This window comes from Gasterosteus aculeatus, chromosome 11 (genome assembly GCF_964276395.1).
Source record: "Gasterosteus aculeatus chromosome 11, fGasAcu3.hap1.1, whole genome shotgun sequence".
Taxonomy (NCBI): Eukaryota; Metazoa; Chordata; class Actinopteri; order Perciformes; family Gasterosteidae; genus Gasterosteus; species Gasterosteus aculeatus.
This window is the reverse complement of record NC_135699.1, coordinates 13,990,852-14,013,264: the sequence shown is the minus strand read 5'-3', so window position 1 is coordinate 14,013,264 and position 22,413 is coordinate 13,990,852. Positions and strand designations below refer to the sequence as shown.

The following is a 22,413-nucleotide window of genomic DNA, read 5'->3' as shown; positions in this document are numbered from 1 at the left end:
TTATATGTAGTGTACATGTGGAATAAGTCTTACACAGCTTGAACTACATGGGAACGATAGATGACCAACTTCTTCTGAACTGTGTGTTCATTCTTCACAGTTATTTGTCAGTTCATGACTCAGCATGTGCACATCTGTCCCTACTCTCAGTGCTTGAGTGAAAGCTACCAATTGTCATAAAACCTTTCAGAACCCCAGCTTGTCGATGTGCTGGAGGGACATTATTTAACGCCAGCTCATCAGCAGAAGTCAGAAAAGAGTGAACACTGCCATCTTGTGAAGGACATGGAAAGGACCAGATTCAATCACATGACCCTTCCACTGTATCTATGCTCTTCTATTATGTTACAATAATTAAAAGTACAATGGTGTATTTAAAATACATAATCTCTCTCTTTCTCTGATCTCTAAACCTATTCAGTTTGAAAAGTTTCATTTTCCTGACAAACAACTTGCAGCCTCTTGGAGGTTTGGTAGGTTTTGGTCAGTGTTTGTATCACTGTGTTGATGCTAGCTGGAGTTATGGCACAGTGTGACACTCCATAACAAAAACCAGAGACTCGTCTGTCCTCTTAGCTGCAGCTCTCCTTTTACCAAACGGACACAGCATGTAGAATGTCACAGTTATATAATCTAATCCAAGTCAATTAAACTGCAATATGGTGTTAATAAAAAAGCGTTGACTCCTTGAGAATACTGATTAGACTCTGCAGCCATTCATGAAGCAATATTTGTGGTTCTACTGTGGTCATTATAATCCAACAATAAGTGATTTTAAATTATATTTTAAAAATGGATAGTTTTTTGCAATGTGATGTTTCATTGTGTACTGGAGTAGCCACCACGTTTCAGAACGTTTTAAAAACCTGAAAAAGAGATGCAAAGGTCTGTAAAATGTATGTTGAAAACGTATTTATGCATGTAAACACTCGTATGTAGTTGTGGCTTCATTGAAACACAGTGAGACCAAGTAACTGAAATAGTCAATATGCAGAACTTTGAAGACTTAATAAATAACCGCGCAGTGTACTCGCTTGTAGCACCCAACCTTTGGAATGCCTGGTACAAGAACATTGGCTATGAAATATGTGTCATCCTGTGGGAGCCTTTTTTTATGCCATTGTTACATGCCAGACGGGGACTGTCTGCATGTGTTCTTGTCGTTCTCCCTCCTGCTCATTGGTTTCTCTCCCCCAGTGATTATGCTGATTGGCCAACTCCAAACACAGGTGGAAAGCAATCAGCAGTTCCGGTGGCAGTCCATAAAGGAAGACTCCTGAGAAGTGAAAGGGGGTGTGTTCTGCGCTGCGGGTGGTGGCCAGTCTTCCTGTACGTGAGCTTTAGCTGTCTGCTGGCAAAACTACAAGTTTTGTAAGGTGGAGGTTGAGGACCTTAGTAAGTTGGGGTACCCTGTACATTTTCGCACGTAGGTATACCTTTGTATAGGCACACCAGGTGTAGTGGTTGTTGCCTCCTGTGTAACGTTTTCCTTTAGTCCTTTTTTAGAGAAGCAGGTAAGGTATTTTGTTTGACTTGTTTTGGATGAAGAGCCAGTGGTGAGCTAGGCCTCGTTTTGTTATATTCATTTCATTTGTTTGGCACAACCTGTAGGTCCCATCTTCCACCACTCCCTCCCTCCTGTTGGGAGCCATCGTTTTGTGTAAGAATAAAAACTAGAAAGACCCCTTTTACCCTGACTCTGTCGCCTGTCTTTGATTGTTTTACTGTCCTGGAATCTACAAAAGGGCCGTAACAGCCATGTTTTATTTGTCATCCAAATTACAAGGTTTTACCGCATCATTTATATAACTATATATTTTTTTTTTACTTCTGTAAAACTACCATTTCAAAATATATATTATACAATTGAAAAAAACTTACATTGAAATGGAAAAAATGAATTCTCCTTGGAATGGATTCTCCTTTTTGGGGTAGTTGTTTATGCACGGTGCTTTAAACAAGTAATGTATTATACTGCTTTCTACTGCCTGTTGGCCAGTCTTGTTCAGATAAAAAAACGTGTTTTAGGAAAAGTGGGCAGAAAGTTACAAATAATCAAAAACAACTTTTAAAAGTTAGAGGGTATAATTTAAAATACAATGGTACATAATGCTCACCATGTTCCATGATTTCCTCCGCTGAGTACACAGTACAAGAATAAGCAAAGCTACATATCAGTGGGTGGTTTTTGTACGAGCATGTTGTACTGTGTATGGGGGGACACAGTGATGTGGCTCCATACAAAAACCTGCCATGAACGGAACTGAGGCGTAGTGACTCCAAAAGAAGAGAAGCTCACATAACAAAATCACTACTCTGAAGAAAGGTTGAGTTCAAAGATCTGGTGGAAGGAAGCAAACATTTGAAATTCTATTTTTTTCAATTTCAGCTTAAAAATCACAGCACCTCAAAAAAGTTTATTTTTGTGTATCGTCAAGGATAAAATATTTCACATACTGAAAAACAAATGAAGGAATACTGACTACTTACAGGTAATTTGATGCAAATAATTATCCACTTTGGTGATATGCCTGAATAAGATCGTTTAAATAAAGCATCACCTTGTCAGAACATACAGCAGTTATTTCTCATTCAAATTCAGGGGACATCATTTTACAGCACATTATTATTATTCTTTTTCTTTGTATCAGTGAAGATAAATCCACATACTGTGGGGAGTCATTGGTCCATAGTTGGACTGCACAATGTAAAGCAATAACATTAACTACGAGTGTGTTTCATTGAAATAACTGATAAGTGGACAAGTGGAACATCAATTTAATGTGGATTGTGTGTTTTTCGGTTTTTCCCTTCATTCTGACAAACAATCATAAAAACACAGATCTGTGACTACTTTGATGTCAGTTTATATTAAGTATGTTTCAAATGTGAGATTCTGGTCCCACTTCAGAATTTACAATCCATTATTTTAAAAGAACATCTGTACAAGCACACATATTGTTGTCCAACAGTTGGACTATAATAAGAGAAGCTATCCAAAGAAAAATGAAAATGTCTGCACGTTTTTGAGTTGTGATCATCAACATGCATACTGGTTAATATTTATGTAACACAGGAAACAGGTGCTTCCACAGCCTGTTAACAAACTGTAACTTTAGACCACAGCACTAATAATAGTAACATGACAATAAGTTACACAAAATAATGCCGGTGAAAAGGATTTGTATCAAAAAGAAAAGAATATATTTTCATATAAACATGTTACCAATATTCAGTAACAATCAGGTCATTGCATTGATGCTCATTTCTGATGATGTAACATTATAAGCAACACTAACAGCTAAAACTCTTAAGGTTCCCTTCAGGTACGTATTGATGCGTTCAGGCTCCGTTAATAGTTAGTGAAAATGATTATTGTAAGATGAGCAAAAGAACACACACTTGTTTGACAGAGATGTTACCATAGCAACATGAAGATTAGAGATGAACTATGACTTGTCTACATTAGCTTTGATAATACAGTTACTGTGTATTGGCTTTAATCCATTAGCATCAGGTTCGTCAGCTGGGAATCAGGATTTAAGAATTACGAACCAAATCCAGGCCAAAGGTTTTTAGCATTTGAAAAAAAAAACGTGAACCTGGTTTTGGTGTTGAAAACTAAAAAGTACAACATTACAGGTCATTTAGCTGACGCTTCTATCCAAAGCAACTTACATTACACGTTGAACCCATGGCTTTTTTAATTTTTTTTACATTTTGTCTTGCTCAGGGACACTTTGAATTGAGACATGGGGCAGCCGGGACTCAAACCGCCAACCTTGCAGTTCCCAGCGCTCTACCCCCTGCGCCACAACGACCCAACATGTGTTCCAAACAAAAATAAGTAGTTATTTTATTAAATTTCAGCGAGGTCCAGTTAGAGAGAATTTCCTCCTGCAAAGGTCTGTGACATCACAATAGCGTTTAATTTGCGTTATAATTTAGTCCCATTTGTAGAGAAGTATCCAGCAGTTGAATTAACATTTATTTGTAATTCATTAACAACCAACTATCAGGAGGTGTGAAAGACTTCAATTAGTTTGTATCAAATGTTCCTCTTTCTCGCAGCCATACATAAGATAATGACAGCACAATATGGTACTTTATGAAATAAAGTTAAAATAAATGATGTTAACTTTTATCTTTTGTAAAGTGTTTAAATCCTAGTTAACAGGGTAAAAGTGTTTTAACTGAATCAATTCGAAGCAGCAGGAACTGGAGCTGACGGGTCTGATACAGAGGAAGTGTTGCCTAACTGTTGTCAACTCATACTCATATTTTATATAACCCAGACCACAGGAAATGCGTCTCAAGGGACGTGGTAATAAGTAGTCCAGTGGGAATTGCTTTGCCATTAAAACATGGTCCCTGGTTTAAATGACTATTTGTATTAGAAGCACGTTGGAATATATCACTGTGATGACTACTTTGACTACTGGGGGAAAGGAACACAAGTCACAGTGACTTCTGGTGAGTAATTAACACATTTATTATGATTGAAGACTATTCTGTATTTTCACGGGTTTATTATGAAATTCATGTTGATTTCAAATTTGTTGTAAAGGTAAATAAGAGTAAATCCAAGTAGAAGAGCAAAAAGATGAGGGTAAATGGTAGATATATCCACTGGTTTAGTGGATAAGTACAATCATTTATTAGATGAAAAAAGCTGTTGAATATGTTTGCATTAAAAAGGTCACTAATTACAGGGTAAAAGTAACAATAATGATCATCTCAGCTAAGCAGGTAAAAGAGACTTTGTCTTCATATGGACAATAGAACTGGCCTGGGTAATATTTAATATTTAGACCTCAGTGGCATCAAAGGTGTCTTTAAGTGCTTGTTTTTGCACTTTGGATGTAATGTCTTATTACACTGTGATGGTGCTTTTGATTACTGGGGGAAAGGCACCATGGTAACAGTCACATCAGGTAAGCTGCTCTTATTTATCTTTCTCTAATGTCAAGATTTAGAATTATAAACTACATTGGAATCGTTGTAGCAATGAAGTTGTGATTGTATTTCTTTCATTTCTGGGATAAGGTATGATACATGTTTAAAATTGATAGAAAATGTTTAAACTTTGGTGTTTAAAATCATATTTAGTTACATCTTCTGAACCCTTCTGTATGAAAGTCACGGTAAATATGTCGGAGGGTAAATTATTAGATAACCGACCTCAGAAAGTGTAGATATCTGGGAACAGGTTTTTTATGCAGTGGTGGATCATTTGTCGAACTGTGACTACGCTTTTGACTACTGGGGAAAAGGCACCATGGTCACCGTCACCTCAGGTACGACATCTTAATGTTTCTGATTAGAGAAAGACATAACAGACATTACTTTATTATGTACTATAATTTAATGTAGCCATAAGTCACAGCCAGAGATTAGACAGCAATCAACATATTGTGGCATGACAATTCCTTTTGTAAAGGGCTTAAGATTGTTTAGTTCAGTTGGATTGCAAATCATTTAAATCTTTATATTAAAGTTCAGTTTGAGCGTTTTCCAAAAACAAGACTGACATTAAGTGCTGAGTTTTTGTGAAACGTTTGAATTGAATCTCTTCACTGTGACAACTGGGCTTTCGACTATTGGGGAAAAGGCACTTTGGTAACAGTGTCATCAGGTGAGTTTTGTTCCGTTAAAAAACATCATCGGTGTGTTTCAGTGTCTTATTTAAAGTAACTTCTCAACATCTCAATTGTTACTTTAAAGGTTTTAATGCTCTACGTGTCTTTAAAAGTCTGACATTGATGTTTTCAGCACAGGATAAAACGTTGGATTTTTGATGCAAACATATTTGGCTTTGTTTATTTCTCTAAATTGTATTTTTAGTTTAAAGTGAATTTTTAAAACATAGTGGGATTGATTGAATGTGAAGGCAGACTTGTGCGTTTGCTTTGAGACGTGACATTGTCATAGTAACCGCTCAGCACTTTGCTAATATAATTACTTTTATTACTGAGGAAAAGGTACCTCAGCAATAGTTGTAATAGGTAGAAGTACTTTAATTTTATACATAACTGCTGAAGTTTATACAAAGTATTATGTTTTTGTAATGTAACAATATGACTGCCATCAGTATAATATAATGTATGGTAACTGTAGGAACGGTGACTTAACACTTCCATCTCTTTAATTTAAAAGAATACACTAAGGATTATTGTCGTTGTGCATTACAAGTTGTGCATTTAATGTAATTTAACTAGTTATATATAGAATGAGAAAACTAAATATCTAAAATAATCATTGAGGGAGGTTAAACTTGCTGCAACCAAACAAATAAATGACATTCGGAAACATAGAGGTTTGTGTATTGAGAGCAACGTCTTAAATGTTAAAAATGCTGTGCCTTCTTCCACTACTGTCTCAATCCTCTCATTTGTCTTCTAAATAATATTTGGTAAAAAAAATATTTGATCTTTTTTTTCCTTTTCTAGCCGCTTCAACCAGACCGACGTTGTTTCCTCTGATGCAATGTGGTTCTGGGACTGGAGACACAGTCACTCTCGGCTGCTTTGCCAGCGGCTTCTCACCCTCCTCGCTGACCTTTGCATGGAACAAAGTGAATGGACCCGCCTTGACCGACTTCATCCAGTACCCTCCAGTTCGAGAGGGAGACTTTTATACCGGAGTCAGTAACATCCGAGTGAGCAGACAGGACTGGGAGGCAAAGGACGCCACTTTCAGATGCGCGGCGACCCATGCAGCAGGACCGGTAGAGGTCACCATCCAAAGGCCAAGTAAGACTCATGCTACGTTATGAATAAATGCCTTTTGAGTCCATCATTTAACATCTAGCAGGTTTATAGTGTGTTCTATAACCGCAAATTGGTAATTGACTAATTATAGTATCAAAAAATAGAGTTGCTTGTGATAATATTAATGGGAAAAAACGGTAAATAACTTAATATAGTTCAATAAGTCTACTGAGTTTTAGTCTCTAAATTGACTATTTTTGGGGTTTGGTGCATTTTTCTGAGAATTGTATTTGGTAAAAAACGTTATTTTTACCAGTCAATCAAACAAAAAAGTGAAAAATAATCGGTTAAAAAAAATCCATGACTTGAAAGGAACATCAGAGAAGAGCATGAAACTAAAATGTTTCTAAAGCGAGATAGCGTCACATGTCCTTGAATATTTTTACTTTCACAACAGGCCAAACAGACAAAGCAAACAGTCAGGTGGAACAAGAAGGCTGACGCTCTAATTTCATTCTCTGCTTCTATACTTTACGTCCTCTGCAGCGTCTCAGATTATTGCACCGTGTTCTGCTTCTTTTCATCAACCTGCATAATCCTACTTCTTCTTCATGTCAGTCTGCCCCCACTTTCATTGTTTGTTGATTATTAACATTCAATCTGTGTTTGCTTGCTGCTGCAGTCAATGTATATGCAGAAGCAAGCATTAAAGCTCCACTGTTTTTTTATGTCATTTATTTTAACATGAGAATCACATTCACAATATCACACATCATTTTTCACAGTTGCTTCTGCATATATATATAAATGATTCCCTGCTTCTGCATACATATATATTTGTGTATATGTTTCTATTTTTCAGATGTGGTTATTAAATTGCCGACTCTTGAAGTGTTGGCCTCCTCTGATGAGGACACCAAGGTTTCATTCTCCTGCCTTGCCAAGGATTTTTCACCCAACGATTATGACATCAAATGGCTGAAAAACAACCAGGAAGTCACAAACCAAATATTCGAGATGAAAACAATCACTCCTGAGGGGAGAAAGGATGCAAATGGAACTACACTGTACAGTGCCACAAGTTTCCTCATGCTGCCGTCCAGCGAGTGGACTGATGGCACTGAGTTGACGTGTCAGTTTAAGGGTAAAGGTCCAACATTCAAGAATTCATCGCTGACTTACAAAGTCACAGACACTACTGGTGAGTAAATTCCACCTTTTCCATCAAGAGATTCAATGTAAATGTCGTTGCATTTGGCTTTTCTGCAGCTGTTTTGATTAAAAAGTTCTTTCTTGGCAGGTGTGGGATGTCCTGAATCAGATGTGGAGGTCACAATCGAAGGCCCCACAATGGAGCAAATGTTCTTAAGCAGAAAAGGAACTGTGAAATGTAATGTTAAGGTCAACAAACCGTCAGTCCATAAGATTTGGTGGGAGAATCAGGATAAACAGGCAATAGCTGGAGCCTCAAAATCCCCCCCTAGAGGAAGTAAAGAAATAAGCCTTCCACTTGACATTGATTATGACGAATGGAGCCGGGGGACAAAGTTCTACTGCGTTGTTGAAAAAAACGATTGGGTTGAACCACGGAAGACGCCCTACGAAAGGATTCCTGGTAAGTAAAGAAAGCAGCGACTGTGTTTTTATTCCTCTTGTCAGACCATCAAACATGCTGTGAGTGTCACTGCGTCGCTGACATTTACTGCAGTACTGTCGCTTATTTCATCCGTGGCAGAAGCTCTAAATGTCCTCTCACACTTGCAGGAGGAGAAACTCAGCGACCTTCTGTGTTCATGCTTCCGCCACTAGAACACACTAGAAAAGAAATGGTGACCCTCACTTGCTACGTGAAAGACTTCTTCCCTCGGGAGGTTTTTGTGTCTTGGCTTGTTGATGACGAGGAAGCAGATTCAAAGTACAAGTTCCACACCACAAACCCTGTAGAAAACCAAGGGTCCTTCTCTGCTTACGGCCAGTTATCTTTCAGCCTTGAGCAGTGGCAAAAGAACGACGTGGCGTACAGCTGTGTAGTTCACCACGAGTCCGTGGCTAACACCACTAAAGCTATCGTCAGGTCCATTGGGTACAGAAGCTTTCAAAACACCAACCTGGTCAACCTCAACATGAACGTCCCTGAAACGTGCAATGCCCAGTAGATGTTCTCACGCCTCGCTGTGTCTTCTGCTGTTTGTTGCTTGTGATGTGACATCGTGTTTGCCTTTTAATTCACTTTCAAAAAAACAAATAAAAACAGCTCTTTGCAACTCTGTTGATGTTTGTCGCATGCTGTTCACGTCTTTATTCAACACATATTCCAGCTACATGTTTGTTGTCAGCGTCACAGTGTGATCCTGTGTGTAGCCTTCAGGATGTTTGACACAAATGAATCAAACTTACCAAACCATTTTACATTATGTAGAATCACACTAGAGCAACTCACTAACTACTGCATGTGTTCATTGACTGTGCAATGTTTGTGTGACTTGTCTTTGTGTACGCATTTACTCCACTGGGTCTTGCACTCCCTTCACAAGAAAGATGATTGTCGAAGGTCTAATTCCAGCTCTGTGCGTCAAATCATTAATCTACTGATTCACAAGCCAAGTCACGCCTGCCACAACATGAATGGGGACTTTCACAAGCAAGTCAGGATCATGTTAGGAGGGCTTGAATCAACACAATCAACACAAGGAAATGCAAATGAAATAGTCCGTATGGTTAAAGAAGAACAATTTAATAAGTAACAAGACGTGTGCCAGTACTATTCTTTTAATTGATTGTTGACTTGATTAGATTGACTGAACTGCCCTCAGAGTTCCTGATTAGATCTACTCTGACCTGATGCGTATTAAAGTAGCGACTCTAACACAGGAACATGAATAGAATATGGTCATTGAGCTGTTGTTGAAGCCTGTGTTTTGCCCAAAGTGCTCACTAAATAATGACTGTACACTACATCCAGACTTCTGCCAGGGGAACAGTGCGATGGAGGCAGAAGAAGATAACATGGGGAGCACAGGCCTCACCTTCATCCTCCTCTTTCTCATCACTCTGCTGTTCACCATAGCAACCACTGCTTTCAAGGTAATGGAGACTCTGCATGTTACCGATGTGCACAGATTTGGATTTAACCAGAAAACTACTTTATCTAACGTGGCTATCTCTACAAATGTCATGAATCTGATGTTGAAGGAGTGTAACACAATTTCGGATTGAACCTGTGGCTCAAAGTGTTGCAATGTTTATATATTCTCTATTATACACACAAAAAATGGGGTTCAAAATGCTGAAAACTTGAAGCCGAGGAAACAAAAACAAGAGACTGAAATCCAATGGATTGTCACTTTAACACTATGACCAATAACTAAGATGACTATCTTTTTAGATATTGCGTTTTTTAAATAAAATCTACAAGGTGTCTGCAACAAAACCTCAGCTATGAATGAATGAAACATGCATGTTCATAGGGTTCACTCAAAAAACAGCTGTGCTTTTGCAATGTAAGGCTTTCCTCTTTAATAATCACCGTTAACAACTCTTTGGTTGAGTTGACATTGTAGTTAAATATTAACATGTCCCTGCTGTTATAATGAACTGAATACAATTTTACACATTTACACGTTTACTTTTTACAATGTGACTTATTTCTATATTCTTTCTGTCTTTTCAGGTTAAATGAAAACAGATGAAACTGTTTGACTTTTCTTTTTGAAATGTCTTCTTATGAACTCACAGTATCATGTAAGTAATCACAGTTGTCCATTTTGATTTTAATTGCAAGAGCTTTATGTCTTTTAAGAAAATAAATTTTTAAAAGAAATTAACATTCGATGTTGTTTATACTTCTCTTCCATTACTTTGACGTTGTTCATACTGCATGTTGTTTTAACTATAATCAATCATTTATTATACTCACAACAGTACTTATTTTAGGTTCTCAATCATTTTATCTTTAAAGAAATACTTCATCATGTTCTCATGTTCATCACCTCCCCAGCACCAGGAATCATCCGCTCATGTTCAACTTGATATGAAAATGTGCAGTTCTCGGGTCTAATATTAACAGAGTGGAGAAGTGAAACCTTGCAACGTCATGAGAAGCCATGTGAACTCTTTGTGAAAACATGTAAAGTGATCTGAGACATTTAAATGTGCGCTCTGCTTCTCTAACTGACGCCTCACACCTGGTGCCAGTGATGCACTGTTGCTCTTTGCACCGTTTCACTTCTGTATTTTGGCCCTTTTTTGGGAGCCGGGTGTTACTCAATGCTTCCGCTTGCTGCTGCCTCTGATCCCTCTGCCCTGCCATGCTGCATCTGTGCAACAGCCCCGTGTCCACCTGACTATGAGACACCAGACACTGTACAAGTACCACTCTGCCATCTAGCCTAAATACAAAGATACCAGATTTAGAGTTAAGACAACATAGGTTACCTGACCAAGATCTTAAGGTACGTACGACTGAAAGGATGAAGTCCGCTCATGTTTTTAAAACATGTGCATCTGACTGCTTGAGGAAAGTAACGATGTAAATCTGTCCCCCATATCTCAGGACAGCGGGTTGTCTCTCCAAATATCACGTTACACCCAGTTTGGCAGGGTGAATTCGGGAAGTCACCAATCAGACTCGTCTGCAACATTCAAGGCTTCTTTCCAGACAAACTGAGTGTGGAGTGGAAGCAGGAAAACCAACCTCTAAACGTCGTGCAAATCCAAAGCAAGCTTCAGAGTGTGGAGGGAAAGGAGAAAACCTTCAGTCTGAGCAGTGAGATTGAGCCAAATATGACAGAGTGGGCACAGGCCTCAAGTTTTACCTGCACGTCTATTCACAACACTCAGACGTTTATGAAGACCACAAGTATTTGTCAATGTAAGTATGTCAGTCTACTGTCTCACAGCACAATATACAAATGTAAATATTACAAGATGAAAACTGTTATAAACGTTTTTTTCCCTGAAGATGAAGCAACGGCCCCTCCTTCCATCGACGTGGAGATTCCCAGCTTCAAGAAAGTCATGACCGAAGAATCTCCCGTAAAAGCAACATGTTTTGTGCGCACTGTTCTTAATGCCAAGGTGACGTGGCTGCTGAATGAGAGAGACACAGCGGGTGGCACAGTGAGACAGGACACCAAGTCAACTCATTTAGTCAGTGAACTGACGGTTTCTTCAAGTCGATGGAAACAACTCAAGTCCATAACATGTCAAGCTGACCACAAGTGCTTCTCATCTGCTAAGAAGACTGTACAAATCGCAGGTGAGACAACAACACGCCATGAGAACCAGACGTCATGTGACAGCATGGTGCATAAACAAAGAAGCCTGCTGGCTTTTCTGTCTGTATCATCCAGAGCCTGCAGGTACAGATCCATCGATTGAGATCAGGAGATCTCTGAAAGATCTGCTGAAAGGAGACGGTGCCGTGCTGGAGTGTGATGTCACAAGACTCCCGTCACGTGACCTCTACATCACCTTTCAAGCCAACGGTGTCGACATCTCCGACAAACAGTTTGTTGAACTTCCTGCAGCCTCAGGACTCCTTTCAATCAGTAGAAGTTTCACAGTCCATTCAAATGAATTGAAGAGAGACGCAAGTTTCACCTGCAAAGTGAATCAAGGATTCTCCAACAGCTTTGTGTCCAACTCCACAGGCAGTTTCTTTGGTGAGAGGAGAAGCTCTTCATTCCCTTAGTGGTAGTTCATTCCATGTTTCACACTTAGTTGATCAGAAATAGACCCATTCATTGATTAATCAAAGCACTGATTGATCTCATATTTAGTGGAGCCATCGATGGAACTTCTTCTGGCCCCCGGTGAAGACTCAGGACCACAGAGACTCCTGTGCTTCGCTTGGGGCTTTAACCCTCAAATTAAGTGGTCTTCAGAGTCCGAGCACAGATCTCCATCAACTAATGACGTCAGCATGGGTGAAGATGGACGTGTGGCGGTAACCAGTCATCTCCACGTCCCTCAAACCGAGTGGAGAACAGGGAAGGTCTTCACGTGTGAAGTATCTGACAAGTCTCTGAACGCTAATGTGAGAAAGAACATCAGCCTCTGCTCAGGTAAAAGGAAAACTAATAGACAGAGAAATGAATTCATCTTCCATTAAGCATGACACCTTTTTCTTCACATACTTTATATGTGTCGCCTTTTCTGCCATTTCAACGTCTCTTTATTTTCCAGTAACGCCTGCGTCATCTCAGATAGTTGGCGTATATGTTCAGAGACCAACACCAGGAGAGCTTCTGAACAAGGGACAGGTGACTATCACCTGTCTCCTGGTCGGTCCGTCTCTTAATGATTTCTCCGTGACCTGGAAAGTAGGTGAGAACAATCATTCCCACGATGGCCGTGAGGATTTTCCAGTGAGTCACAGCAACGGTACAGAAACTGTGCAGAGCTTCCTCAATGTGTCAGCGGCGGATTGGAATGAATTTAACCAAGTGTCTTGTGAGGCAAAGCACCGATGCTCCAAACTGGGCCACGAGGATCATATAACCAAAAGCAGAGGTTTGTTATCCACAAAGCACCTTCATTTGTTTCTTTGCATCTGTTCATTGATATTTTTCAATCTGTGGAGATGTTTTAATAGTTTAAGAAGGCGAGATGCATCAGAATCATCACATTGATGTTTGTGGAAGCTGTCAGTGATTAAACGATCAGATTAGAAATGGTTAAAATATGAAGCTTGATCTACTTTTGTCTTCTTGTTGTGCTTCTAAAGAGCTGTATCCACCAACAGTGAAGATAACACAACCAACTGTGGATGACCTTTCTACCTCCGACTCCCTTGCAATTATTTGCCACGTCTCTGGATTCTTCCCGTCTGATATCCGAGTGTACTGGGAGGAGGAGGACCAGAGAGTCCCTCCAACTCACTTCACCAACAGTCCAACATGGAAATACACCGGGAGCAGCACGTATTCGATGATCAGCAGACTAAACATCTCAACAACTAACAACAAGGAGTCTACGTATTCTTGTGTCGTCAGACACGAGTCATCGGAAACGCCTTTTAAAAGCACTATAAAGGATGTCTTTGGTGAGCTGTCGATTAGAATGAAGTCAATGACAGTTTACTGGTGTACTTCATTTCATCGTAGACAGAGATCAGTGTAGAATACGGGCCCATACTGATTTATTTGATCGATTGCGTCGGCTAAAATAAAGATAATCAAAATTGACAAGAACCTTTCCTCCCTGTTTCCTCCAGCCACAGTGACCCACAGCAAACCCTCAGCGACCTTGCTCCAGGGCTCCGGTGAGCTGGTGTGCCTGGTCTTTGGCTTCAGCCCTGCAACCATTAACATCACTTGGTTTCTTGATGACACCAAGGGACCGTTGGACTACAACACTAGTGAACCCCACAGAGGCCCAGATGGAAAGTTCAACATTCAAAGCCACCTAAATCTGTCCCGAGTCATCTGGTTACCTGGCGCCAACATCACTTGCAGGGTGACACATGCAAACATCAGCCTGTCCCTGGATGTATCTAAACCAGGTGCTAGTTTGACAACAAGTCTTTCTTGAACTTTACAGATTGCACATATATGTTAACCACCCGTTTCACACATGGTTAAATGAGTTAATATCTCTTAGCAGCTCCCCTTCCACTGGAACAAAGTCCAGTAGACTAACACATGTTACACGTTTCCATTCATTCACAGACTCCTTGAAGGACTGTGATTTCTTCGACGACATTATGCATGCTGAAGTGAACCAGGACACAGATGTGGAAAGCTGGTATTTTGCGTTCACTTTCCTCGTTTTATTCCTCGTCTCCTTTATCTACGGTGTCTCTGCAACCATGATTAAGGTGAGAAACAACAGTACTGGAATGTTATTTTAGTGAGTGATCTTTCAGTACCACATTTCTAATAAACATAATTTTAAATATTGTTATATTTTCATATTTTCACTCACAAAAATACATATATTTGGAATATGAATAAGAAATTACATCATATGCTGACACATTCCCTTTCTCCTTTTAGACTAAATGATGGTGATCCCTGGACAGATCCCATTATATAATAATGTTTTGGTTTTTCATGTTTTAAAGTTTAAGTGATTCACATATATTACTATTATATGTTATGTAACAGGTTTCTTGATTAGGGTTATAAATGTTCGTTGTGTGCATGTGTGCAGTGCATCTGTTTAAGAGAATAAATGAATAAAATACATACTTTTTGGTTTTGATTAAATTTGTTCTGATCACATAATTTGATGCATTATTACAATATGTGCTAAAAGAGTAATTCAATTATATAAACATAACACAAACAGCCTGCATATATATACAGGATTTGAAACCTTAATCAGGAATCAGGAACATTTATTCCTGATTCCTGAAATATGTTAGACATAAAAGGAATTTGACATTGCGGTGTAACATTGCGGTTGGTGCAAAACATCGGACAGTAAGACAATATGATATTGGACAACAAGACAAATAGAATAGCATGTTCAATTTACAATTCAACTATACACTTTGAAATGAAATAGAAAGCTCAGAGCTGGGGATACAAAAAGGATACTCAATTAAAAATAAAAAGGTAAAAATAAAGTGCACTGGCGAACACAACTGTGTTTGAGTGTATGTGAAAGTGACAAGCGTATGTCTTTTATTCTGAGTTTGAGATTCTCCTACCTATAAAATGAGCATATATACAGTATATCTACAGTTTACATCATTGGATGCTTCATTGCCAAACGTTATGAAAGAATAATTACATTACATTACATGTCATTTAGCTGACGCTTTTATCCAAAGCGACTTACAATAAGTGCATTCAACCATAGGGTACAAACTCAGAAGATTCAATTATCTAAACTCAGAAAATTCAATTATATAAACATTATTTCCATAAAAAGATGGTAACACAAACAAGCTGCATATACATACTGCGCTGGAGACGCTCGCTGCCATGTAGGACTGATAGACTGTATAAATCATTCATCCCCAGAGCCATACAACTATACAATAACACAACCCACCAACTGTGTGTTTTAACTTTATTTTTTCTTTCTTTCTGATAAACCCTTTTTAATATTTTAACTGCATGTGTATATTAGGTTTGTATATTGTCAGGAGCTACCTGGGTCTTGAATTTCCCCTCGTGGATCAATAAAGTACTTCTATTCTATTATTCTATTCATACAGTTTAAACAGTATAAATATACAGTATGTCATAAGATCAGCATCGTTGTATTACTCAGATTGACCACTAGAGGGAGACAGACCTCCACATACAGAAGTGGGGATTTGTGTCCTTGATGTGAAGTTGTGTCTTAATTTGAACATACTGAGAGGTCTAAACTGCACTGACCAGATGTTATGAGACAGAGGTGCAGTCAGTTCAAAGCACTAACAGAGACTGTTTGTATACCTTCTCTTTCCCATTAATACAAACACACAGGGTCACTGTGAATGTGTGCACATGTCTACTTTGTGGGTTAATATTAAACATGTGTTAGAAGGTAAGTTTAGAGTAACTTTTTGAACACATACTGTTCCCGGGTGATGGGGATTAGAAGTTGGCCTCACAGGAAAGATCTTATAGGAAGGAGTGTGGAGGTAGAGAGAGGAATGTGTTATTGAGAGCAGTACAGGTGATGTTGAGAGACCATAGAAGATGTTGATCACCTGCACATTTCATACATGTGCATCTATAAAAAGTCAGATAACTATTGAAAGTGCTCAATTAGAGGAACATGCAGTGAGCATTCCATCCATCCACATATCCTTTCAGTAAACTGGCTTTTTCTTTAAGGTTGTGAAGGGGCGGAGCAAATACCAGGTGTAATTGGCGTAGAGGCGGCGCATATCCTGGATTAGCCACCGATATTCAACATAAATCATGTTGTCTGTATCTCTGGTGCTGCTTTTGTTTGCAACTGGATGTCTGGAGTCTCTCTGGTATTCTCTGAGAGAACAATTCTGCTTCAAGTATATTTAGTTCAAAAACTCTAAAAGGACAGAAGGTGCAGCCTGAAGACACTGCTGTCCATCACTGTGCAAGAGACCCACAATAACACCAACTATAGGAGCATATTAAATACTTGACACATCAAACAAGCCTAAATATTGCTTTATTTTTGCATATTCTGAAGTTCAACATGAGCACACTCAGCAAATCATAGTCTCAATAAAACGTTATATTTAGTTAAGCCAAATATTTAATAATATGTTGAGTTTAAATACAGATCTGTTACTTTGACATGACTGCGTTGGTAGAATTTCTTTTGTAGGAATAAGAGAGTTCCCTTTAAGTTATTGCATAAAATAATAAATACATCTTCTTTCTCGTGTCACGTGTGTGTGACACTATTCCAGGCTTTGGTCTGCTGTGACAGAACACTTCATCCCTCTTTCATAGCCTCCTTCTATATGCAAAGTAAACTTCCTCACAGTCTCCTTTAAAGACTTGATATCACGCTGTCAGTCGCAGCAGAAGAGGAGAAGCTCCCATCAGATCAACCTCCACACCAACATGTTCTCCGTAGCTCTACTGCTGCTGCTGGCCGCTGGATACTGTGAGTGTCACTGAGGCAGAGACATGGACATCACAGCACACTGACTGCTCACTGTTATTACATTGATACAATTTTTCATGTTTGCCTCCACAGGTGTGAAGTGTGAGCAGTTGACGCAGCCGGCCTCTGTGACTGTGCAGCCCGGTCAACGTCTGACCATCACCTGTCAGGTTTCTTATGCTCTTGGCTACTACACAGCATGGATCAGACAGCCTGCAGGGAAAGGACTGGAATGGATTGGACAAAGATATACTGGAGCGTCATACTACAAAGACTCACTGAAGAGCAAGTTCAGTATCGACTTAGATGCTTCCAGTAAAACAGTGACTCTAAACGGACAGAATGTGCAGCCTGGAGACACGGCTGTGTATTACTGTGCAAGATACACACAGTAACACAAACCATCAGTACAGCTGAACAAAAACCTCTCAGTGCCTGAACACTTGTAACACAAAGCCACCAGAGGAGGAGTCCTCAGACCACCAATGATTTCACCACCAGCTCACTGTTACCAGTTTAAATACCTACATGTTACAATTACTAATATGCTATTCTATATATTTCCTGATGAAAAACCAAATGACATGTTTATTAATCAATTGTGTATTCATATTACAAGTCTGAAAAAAATGAACACTACATGAATACTTCTCAGCCACTTTAATGTAACTCATTAATTATTTGGCATTTAAATTAGGTCACGTTATAACACAAACAAGAACAATTTTATTGCTGGATCATAAGGTGTTGCAGCTTCATAGGATTAACATTTTCGTTCACTTTCCCAAATAGATGTAAATATAAAGAAATGAAGACTAAGGGAGCTGCTGTTTAGTCTTTTGCTGATTAAACATTGTGATGAAATACAAGTTGATTGAATACATGATGATACAATAAGACAAACATTCACTCCTGGAGGGAAACAATATCCTCATTATTGCATTTTTTCTCTCTTACTTGTAAACCACCTCACTGAGAGGATTTCACCATCTAGTGAAAGAGGGTTTTTTTTCAATTAAAGTGATAGCTTTGCTTAAGATATCTTTGTATAATAGTCTTCATATTTTCTAGATTCTCTTGTGTTACATTAGACAGAATCCTCTGAGTGTGAAACATATTCAAATGTTATAAAGTGACTAAGAGTAAAACAAGGACAGAGGACACTGTTCAATCAGAGAGGAGGAGTCAATGCAAAACTCAGATGTCTTTCTCCTCTACTTATGTGGCTGCAGAGAGGAGGACAGAGGACAGTGGACACACAGTTAACCATGACGGACTTTAGGACAGGACTGCTGCTTTTAACTGTCTTCTGCGCAGGTGAAGAATTTCTCTGATCTTGATTTCACACGTTTCCACTTGCTGTTAACGTAACACATGACATGCATATCTTCTTCTCTTGACAGGTGTTGATGGTCAGACTCTGACACAATCTGAAGCAGTGATTAAAAGGCCTGAAGAATCTCACAGGTTGACTTGTACAACATCTGGATTCACATTCAGCAGCTACGCGATGAACTGGATCAGACAGGCTCCTGGAAAAGGACTGGAGTGGATCGCTTACATTTACTCATCTACCATCCATTACTCCCCATCAGTCAAGGGTAGATTCACCATCTCCAGAGATGACTCCAGCAGTAAACTGTATCTACAGATGAACAGTCTGAAGACTGAGGACAGCGCAGTGTATTACTGTGCTAGAGAGACACAGTGAGAGACAATGATGAGAGAGCTGTTCAAAAACTACTTCCTCTATTCACCTCGACCACTGGGAACATTCAGACGTCTCAGTGTCACTTGTCCTGAACCACAGATATAATGAAGACAGTGCTTATTATTTTATTAAAATGATGCACATTCTAAATATAACAATACATATATATATATATATATATATATAACATGCATTCTCCTTTATATTATCAACTAATCTAAGCTATGACAAGCTAATAAATAAAAAATATGTTGTTAATTGTCACAACTGGAAAACGGCCCTGAACCCAAATGCACGACTCCTGAGACGAGGTTCAAAATCAAAGTTTATTTACAAAAGGCAACAAATGACAATTACTGTCGTCAGAGGAAGAAACCCTGTACTAAAGCTAAGAACCAAAATTATCTAGAAAACAAACGCTAGGCTGAAAAAGGAACCAACAGAAAGCGAGCCTGAACAAGGTACAAAGAACGTAGCAAAACTTGTCAAAGGACGTTGGTACACGCGGGTTCTCTGTAACATGGGACAAGACCAACTGGCCCAGGACAAAGGGAGACGCAGACAATATACACACACAGGGTGAGGACACAGAGGGACACTATCAGGGGCAGGACAGACAATGGGACCGGCACACAGGGGGAAGGAGCACGTTGCCTGAAACGAGAGGAAGGTTAATCACAAGACAACAGAGACACGAGACGACCTGACTGGCACCGCTTCTTGGACATGACATGCCAGCAGATGTGTGTCCTCTTACCACGGCCATCGGTTATCTTTGCATGTCTCAGGTTTCACTTCCTAAATAGCTCATTTCTTCTTGAGGCTCCATGTTTTCTGTATGTCTGTGGCTTCAAATATTTAAATACAAAACCTTAAAAGTCTAAAAAGCAGCTGCAGCAAATTCAAATATTCATGTAGATGAATTTAGATGATCTCGCTCTCACTTCATTTGTGTAAATTACAGAACGATAACCATCCAAATCTTTCACTAGCACTTTTGAAATTGTATTATTGGAACTGGTGTATTGCAGGACTTTGAGTGAGTTATGAAATGAATTTTATTGAAAAAATCAAATATAGATTTAAATTTAGATTTTATTAGTAATACATGTTTTATATGGATTTAAGGCTTTGACAACACTATCTGAAAGAAATAGTATTTTCCCTTGTGTTTCCTGTTCCTTGTGTCACTAACCCCTCCTGTCTTTTCCGTTCCTGTCCTCGTGTTCCTCCTGATTCCTTATTCACTACACCTATGTTCACCTGTTCACTACCTTCCCTCGTCTCTCAAGTTTCTCTCTGCTCTCGAGTCACTCCACCAACTGTTACAATCATTTATGTTCATTTATGTGTCCTTGCTAATGCAAATTAATGAATAAAAAGTGAAATAATCTGTACTCATGTACTTTAGAGTCAATCATGAATGGTGAAAGGCGCCGGCACAAAAATAGTTCATATCATATTTGAATTTTGTTTAAGAATTTAAAAACATGCCCAACAAGCAACAACTCATCTTTGTTTGCATTTATAAAATAATTGATTAAAAAAAAATAATTAGTTGAAACATTTTTTTTTTAGTTTTGGAAATGCAGCTAAGTGTGTTTTATTTGTGCTCAGAGGTGAGTTCAAAGCACGTTTTCACTGTGCAGATATAATGAACAGATGGAGAGACTGTCCAACTGGCTCCAGTTGGACCAACGTTGAAGTTTCATATGTGTGATCCCATGCAAACTCAGGGAGCTTCCTTGTTGGTCAGCTATAAAAACGTCCCATCAGTCTATTGAGTTCACAGCTCGTCAGTTTCAACATCACCATGTTCTCAAAAGCTCTGCTGCTGCTGTTGGCAGCTGGATGTAAGTTCCTCTTGATTCATCAAAGTCATTCGTTCTTCTTGTATAACTTGATATTAAAGAAAAATCTTTTTTTAACAGGCTTTAAATGTGAGCAGTTGACGCAGCCGGCCTCTGTGACTGTGCAGCCCGGTCAACGTCTGACCATCACCTGTCAGGTTTCTTATAGTCTGAGCAGCTACGCCACTCAATGGATCAGACAGCCTGCAGGGAAAGGACTGGAATGGATTGGAAGTGGCTGTGATGGATGCACGCTATACTACAAAGACTCACTGAAGAGCAAGTTTAGTATCGACTTAGATGCTTCCAGTAAAACAGTGACTCTAAACGGACAGAATGTGCAGCCTGGAGACACGGCTGTGTATTACTGTGCTAGAAACCCACAGTAAGACAAACCATCAGTACAGCTGAACAAAAACCATAACAAACAAAAAATATATTAAATAAAGTTCCATGACACGTTTATTAAATGCCCTGCATTGAATTTTTTATTTATTTTTTATTATTAGGATCCTCACTACGACTTGTCATAGAGGAACCTATTGTATTTATTATTTATCTCTAAAACACTCAGGTGAGAAATAATCTTAACTTTAGTATGTTTCCCACAAAATCTCTCTTGGAGTCAATTATTTGTTTTTCTTTTTCTTTTTGTAAATGTCTGACCTGTGCTATATAAACGTAAGAGGTGTCAAAAGTATTCACATTCCTTACTCAAGTAGAAGTACAGATACTAGGGTTTAAAAAAGACTCCTGTAGAAGTTGAAGTATCGACTCAAGCTTTTTACTGAAGTAAAAGTATAAAAGTACTGGTTTCGAAACTACTTAAAGTATAAAAGTAATGTAAGAAATTCCATTAAGGACAAACTCTTAATGCGTAACCTCGCTCACGCAACACGTCAGTCCTTTACAATGTGATCAGAAGGTGTCACGGTGTGGTTCACTTCATGTTATATTTTGTAGTTTTCTGCCACTCGTGTCCCCGGGTAACTTCACTTCCTGCCTTGTCCCGTCATCCCCTGTGATCGTCTTAATAGTTTCCACCTGTGTCCAATCACCTGCACCTCCCTTGTGTATTTAAGCCGTGTGTCTCTTGTGTCACTTGTCGTGTCATTGTCTCTTGTTGTGGATGTGCTTAGTTTCCTGCCAGTTGTTCTTCCCTTGGTTCCTGTGTTTTTCGGCCGTTTGACTATTAAAGTCTTTTGTTTTCCTGACAAGTCTGCGTTTGAATCCTGCCTCCCACCCGCATCCCTGACAGAAGGTGCCTGCAGATCACGTGACCTGCCGTTGGGATGGTGGAAACAACAACAACAACAGATGTATCTGACTTAAACAGATAAAACCACAACCCATTTTCCAGTGACACGAGGCACACACAGGTTGTTCGCATTGATGAGGTAGACTGCAGTGTCTCCCCCAGGTTTTCTACGTCATGGGGGGGGGACCCTTTTTTTTAACGGTGGGAAACGCTGAACTGGCAGCGGTCGGTTATCAAAACATCGGCCAACTAACCAGTTTTTTCAGGCTTCATGAGCAAATAATCCCTTTGTGTTAATTTGCAAAGCCGCATTAAGACACACATCACTTTATTTAATACGCT

General features: G+C 39.2%; 1 protein-coding gene, 1 long non-coding RNA gene, 1 pseudogene and 1 gene segment (V, D, J or C); 3 read left to right on the top strand and 1 right to left on the bottom strand.

The window, feature by feature from the left end:
- Positions 1-446: 446 nt before the first annotated feature.
- Positions 447-2,163, bottom strand: LOC144384551 (uncharacterized). The gene is made up of 2 exons (XR_013451340.1): positions 1,882-2,163; positions 447-866 (listed from the first exon to the last, which is right to left on the bottom strand). It is a non-coding gene; the product is annotated as an uncharacterized LOC144384551 (long non-coding RNA).
- Positions 2,164-4,266: 2,103 nt separating this feature from the next.
- LOC120827317 (uncharacterized) lies at positions 4,267-14,920 on the top strand. Of its 4 annotated transcripts, none has more exons than XM_078083950.1 (11): positions 4,267-4,473; positions 6,450-6,752; positions 11,263-11,580; positions 11,671-11,967; positions 12,062-12,373; positions 12,491-12,775; positions 12,897-13,223; positions 13,438-13,755; positions 13,927-14,214; positions 14,381-14,529; positions 14,708-14,920. In XM_078083950.1, exons 2-11 carry the CDS (start codon positions 6,482-6,484, stop codon positions 14,714-14,716), a joined length of 2,574 nt encoding a protein of 857 aa, XP_077940076.1. In that variant the 5' UTR covers positions 4,267-4,473; positions 6,450-6,481; the 3' UTR covers positions 14,717-14,920. The 4 variants fall into 4 exon arrangements, with proteins under 4 accessions (XP_077940076.1, XP_077940075.1, XP_077940074.1 ...); XM_078083949.1 differs by lacking the exon at positions 4,267-4,473 and adding an exon at positions 4,794-4,934; XM_078083948.1 differs by lacking the exon at positions 4,267-4,473 and adding an exon at positions 5,148-5,297.
- A 2,208-nt stretch (positions 14,921-17,128) lies between these two features.
- LOC144384547 (immunoglobulin heavy variable 4-38-2-like) lies at positions 17,129-17,741 on the top strand. The segment is given in 2 exon segments: positions 17,129-17,252; positions 17,346-17,741. Coding segments are annotated over 2 exon segments (345 nt in total).
- A 779-nt stretch (positions 17,742-18,520) lies between these two features.
- LOC120827332 (immunoglobulin heavy variable 3-48 pseudogene) lies at positions 18,521-18,963 on the top strand (annotated as a pseudogene).
- Positions 18,964-22,413: the final 3,450 nt, after the last annotated feature.

What these genes read in the sequence shown, in the direction of transcription:
- LOC120827317 (XM_078083949.1), top strand. An exon ending in GAACATCAGCCTCTGCTCAG is followed by an intron (nt 12,776 to 12,896) that starts GTAAAAGGAAAA and finishes TTTATTTTCCAG; the next exon opens with TAACGCCTGCGTCATCTCAG. An exon ending in TCATATAACCAAAAGCAGAG is followed by an intron (nt 13,224 to 13,437) that starts GTTTGTTATCCA and finishes GTGCTTCTAAAG; the next exon opens with AGCTGTATCCACCAACAGTG.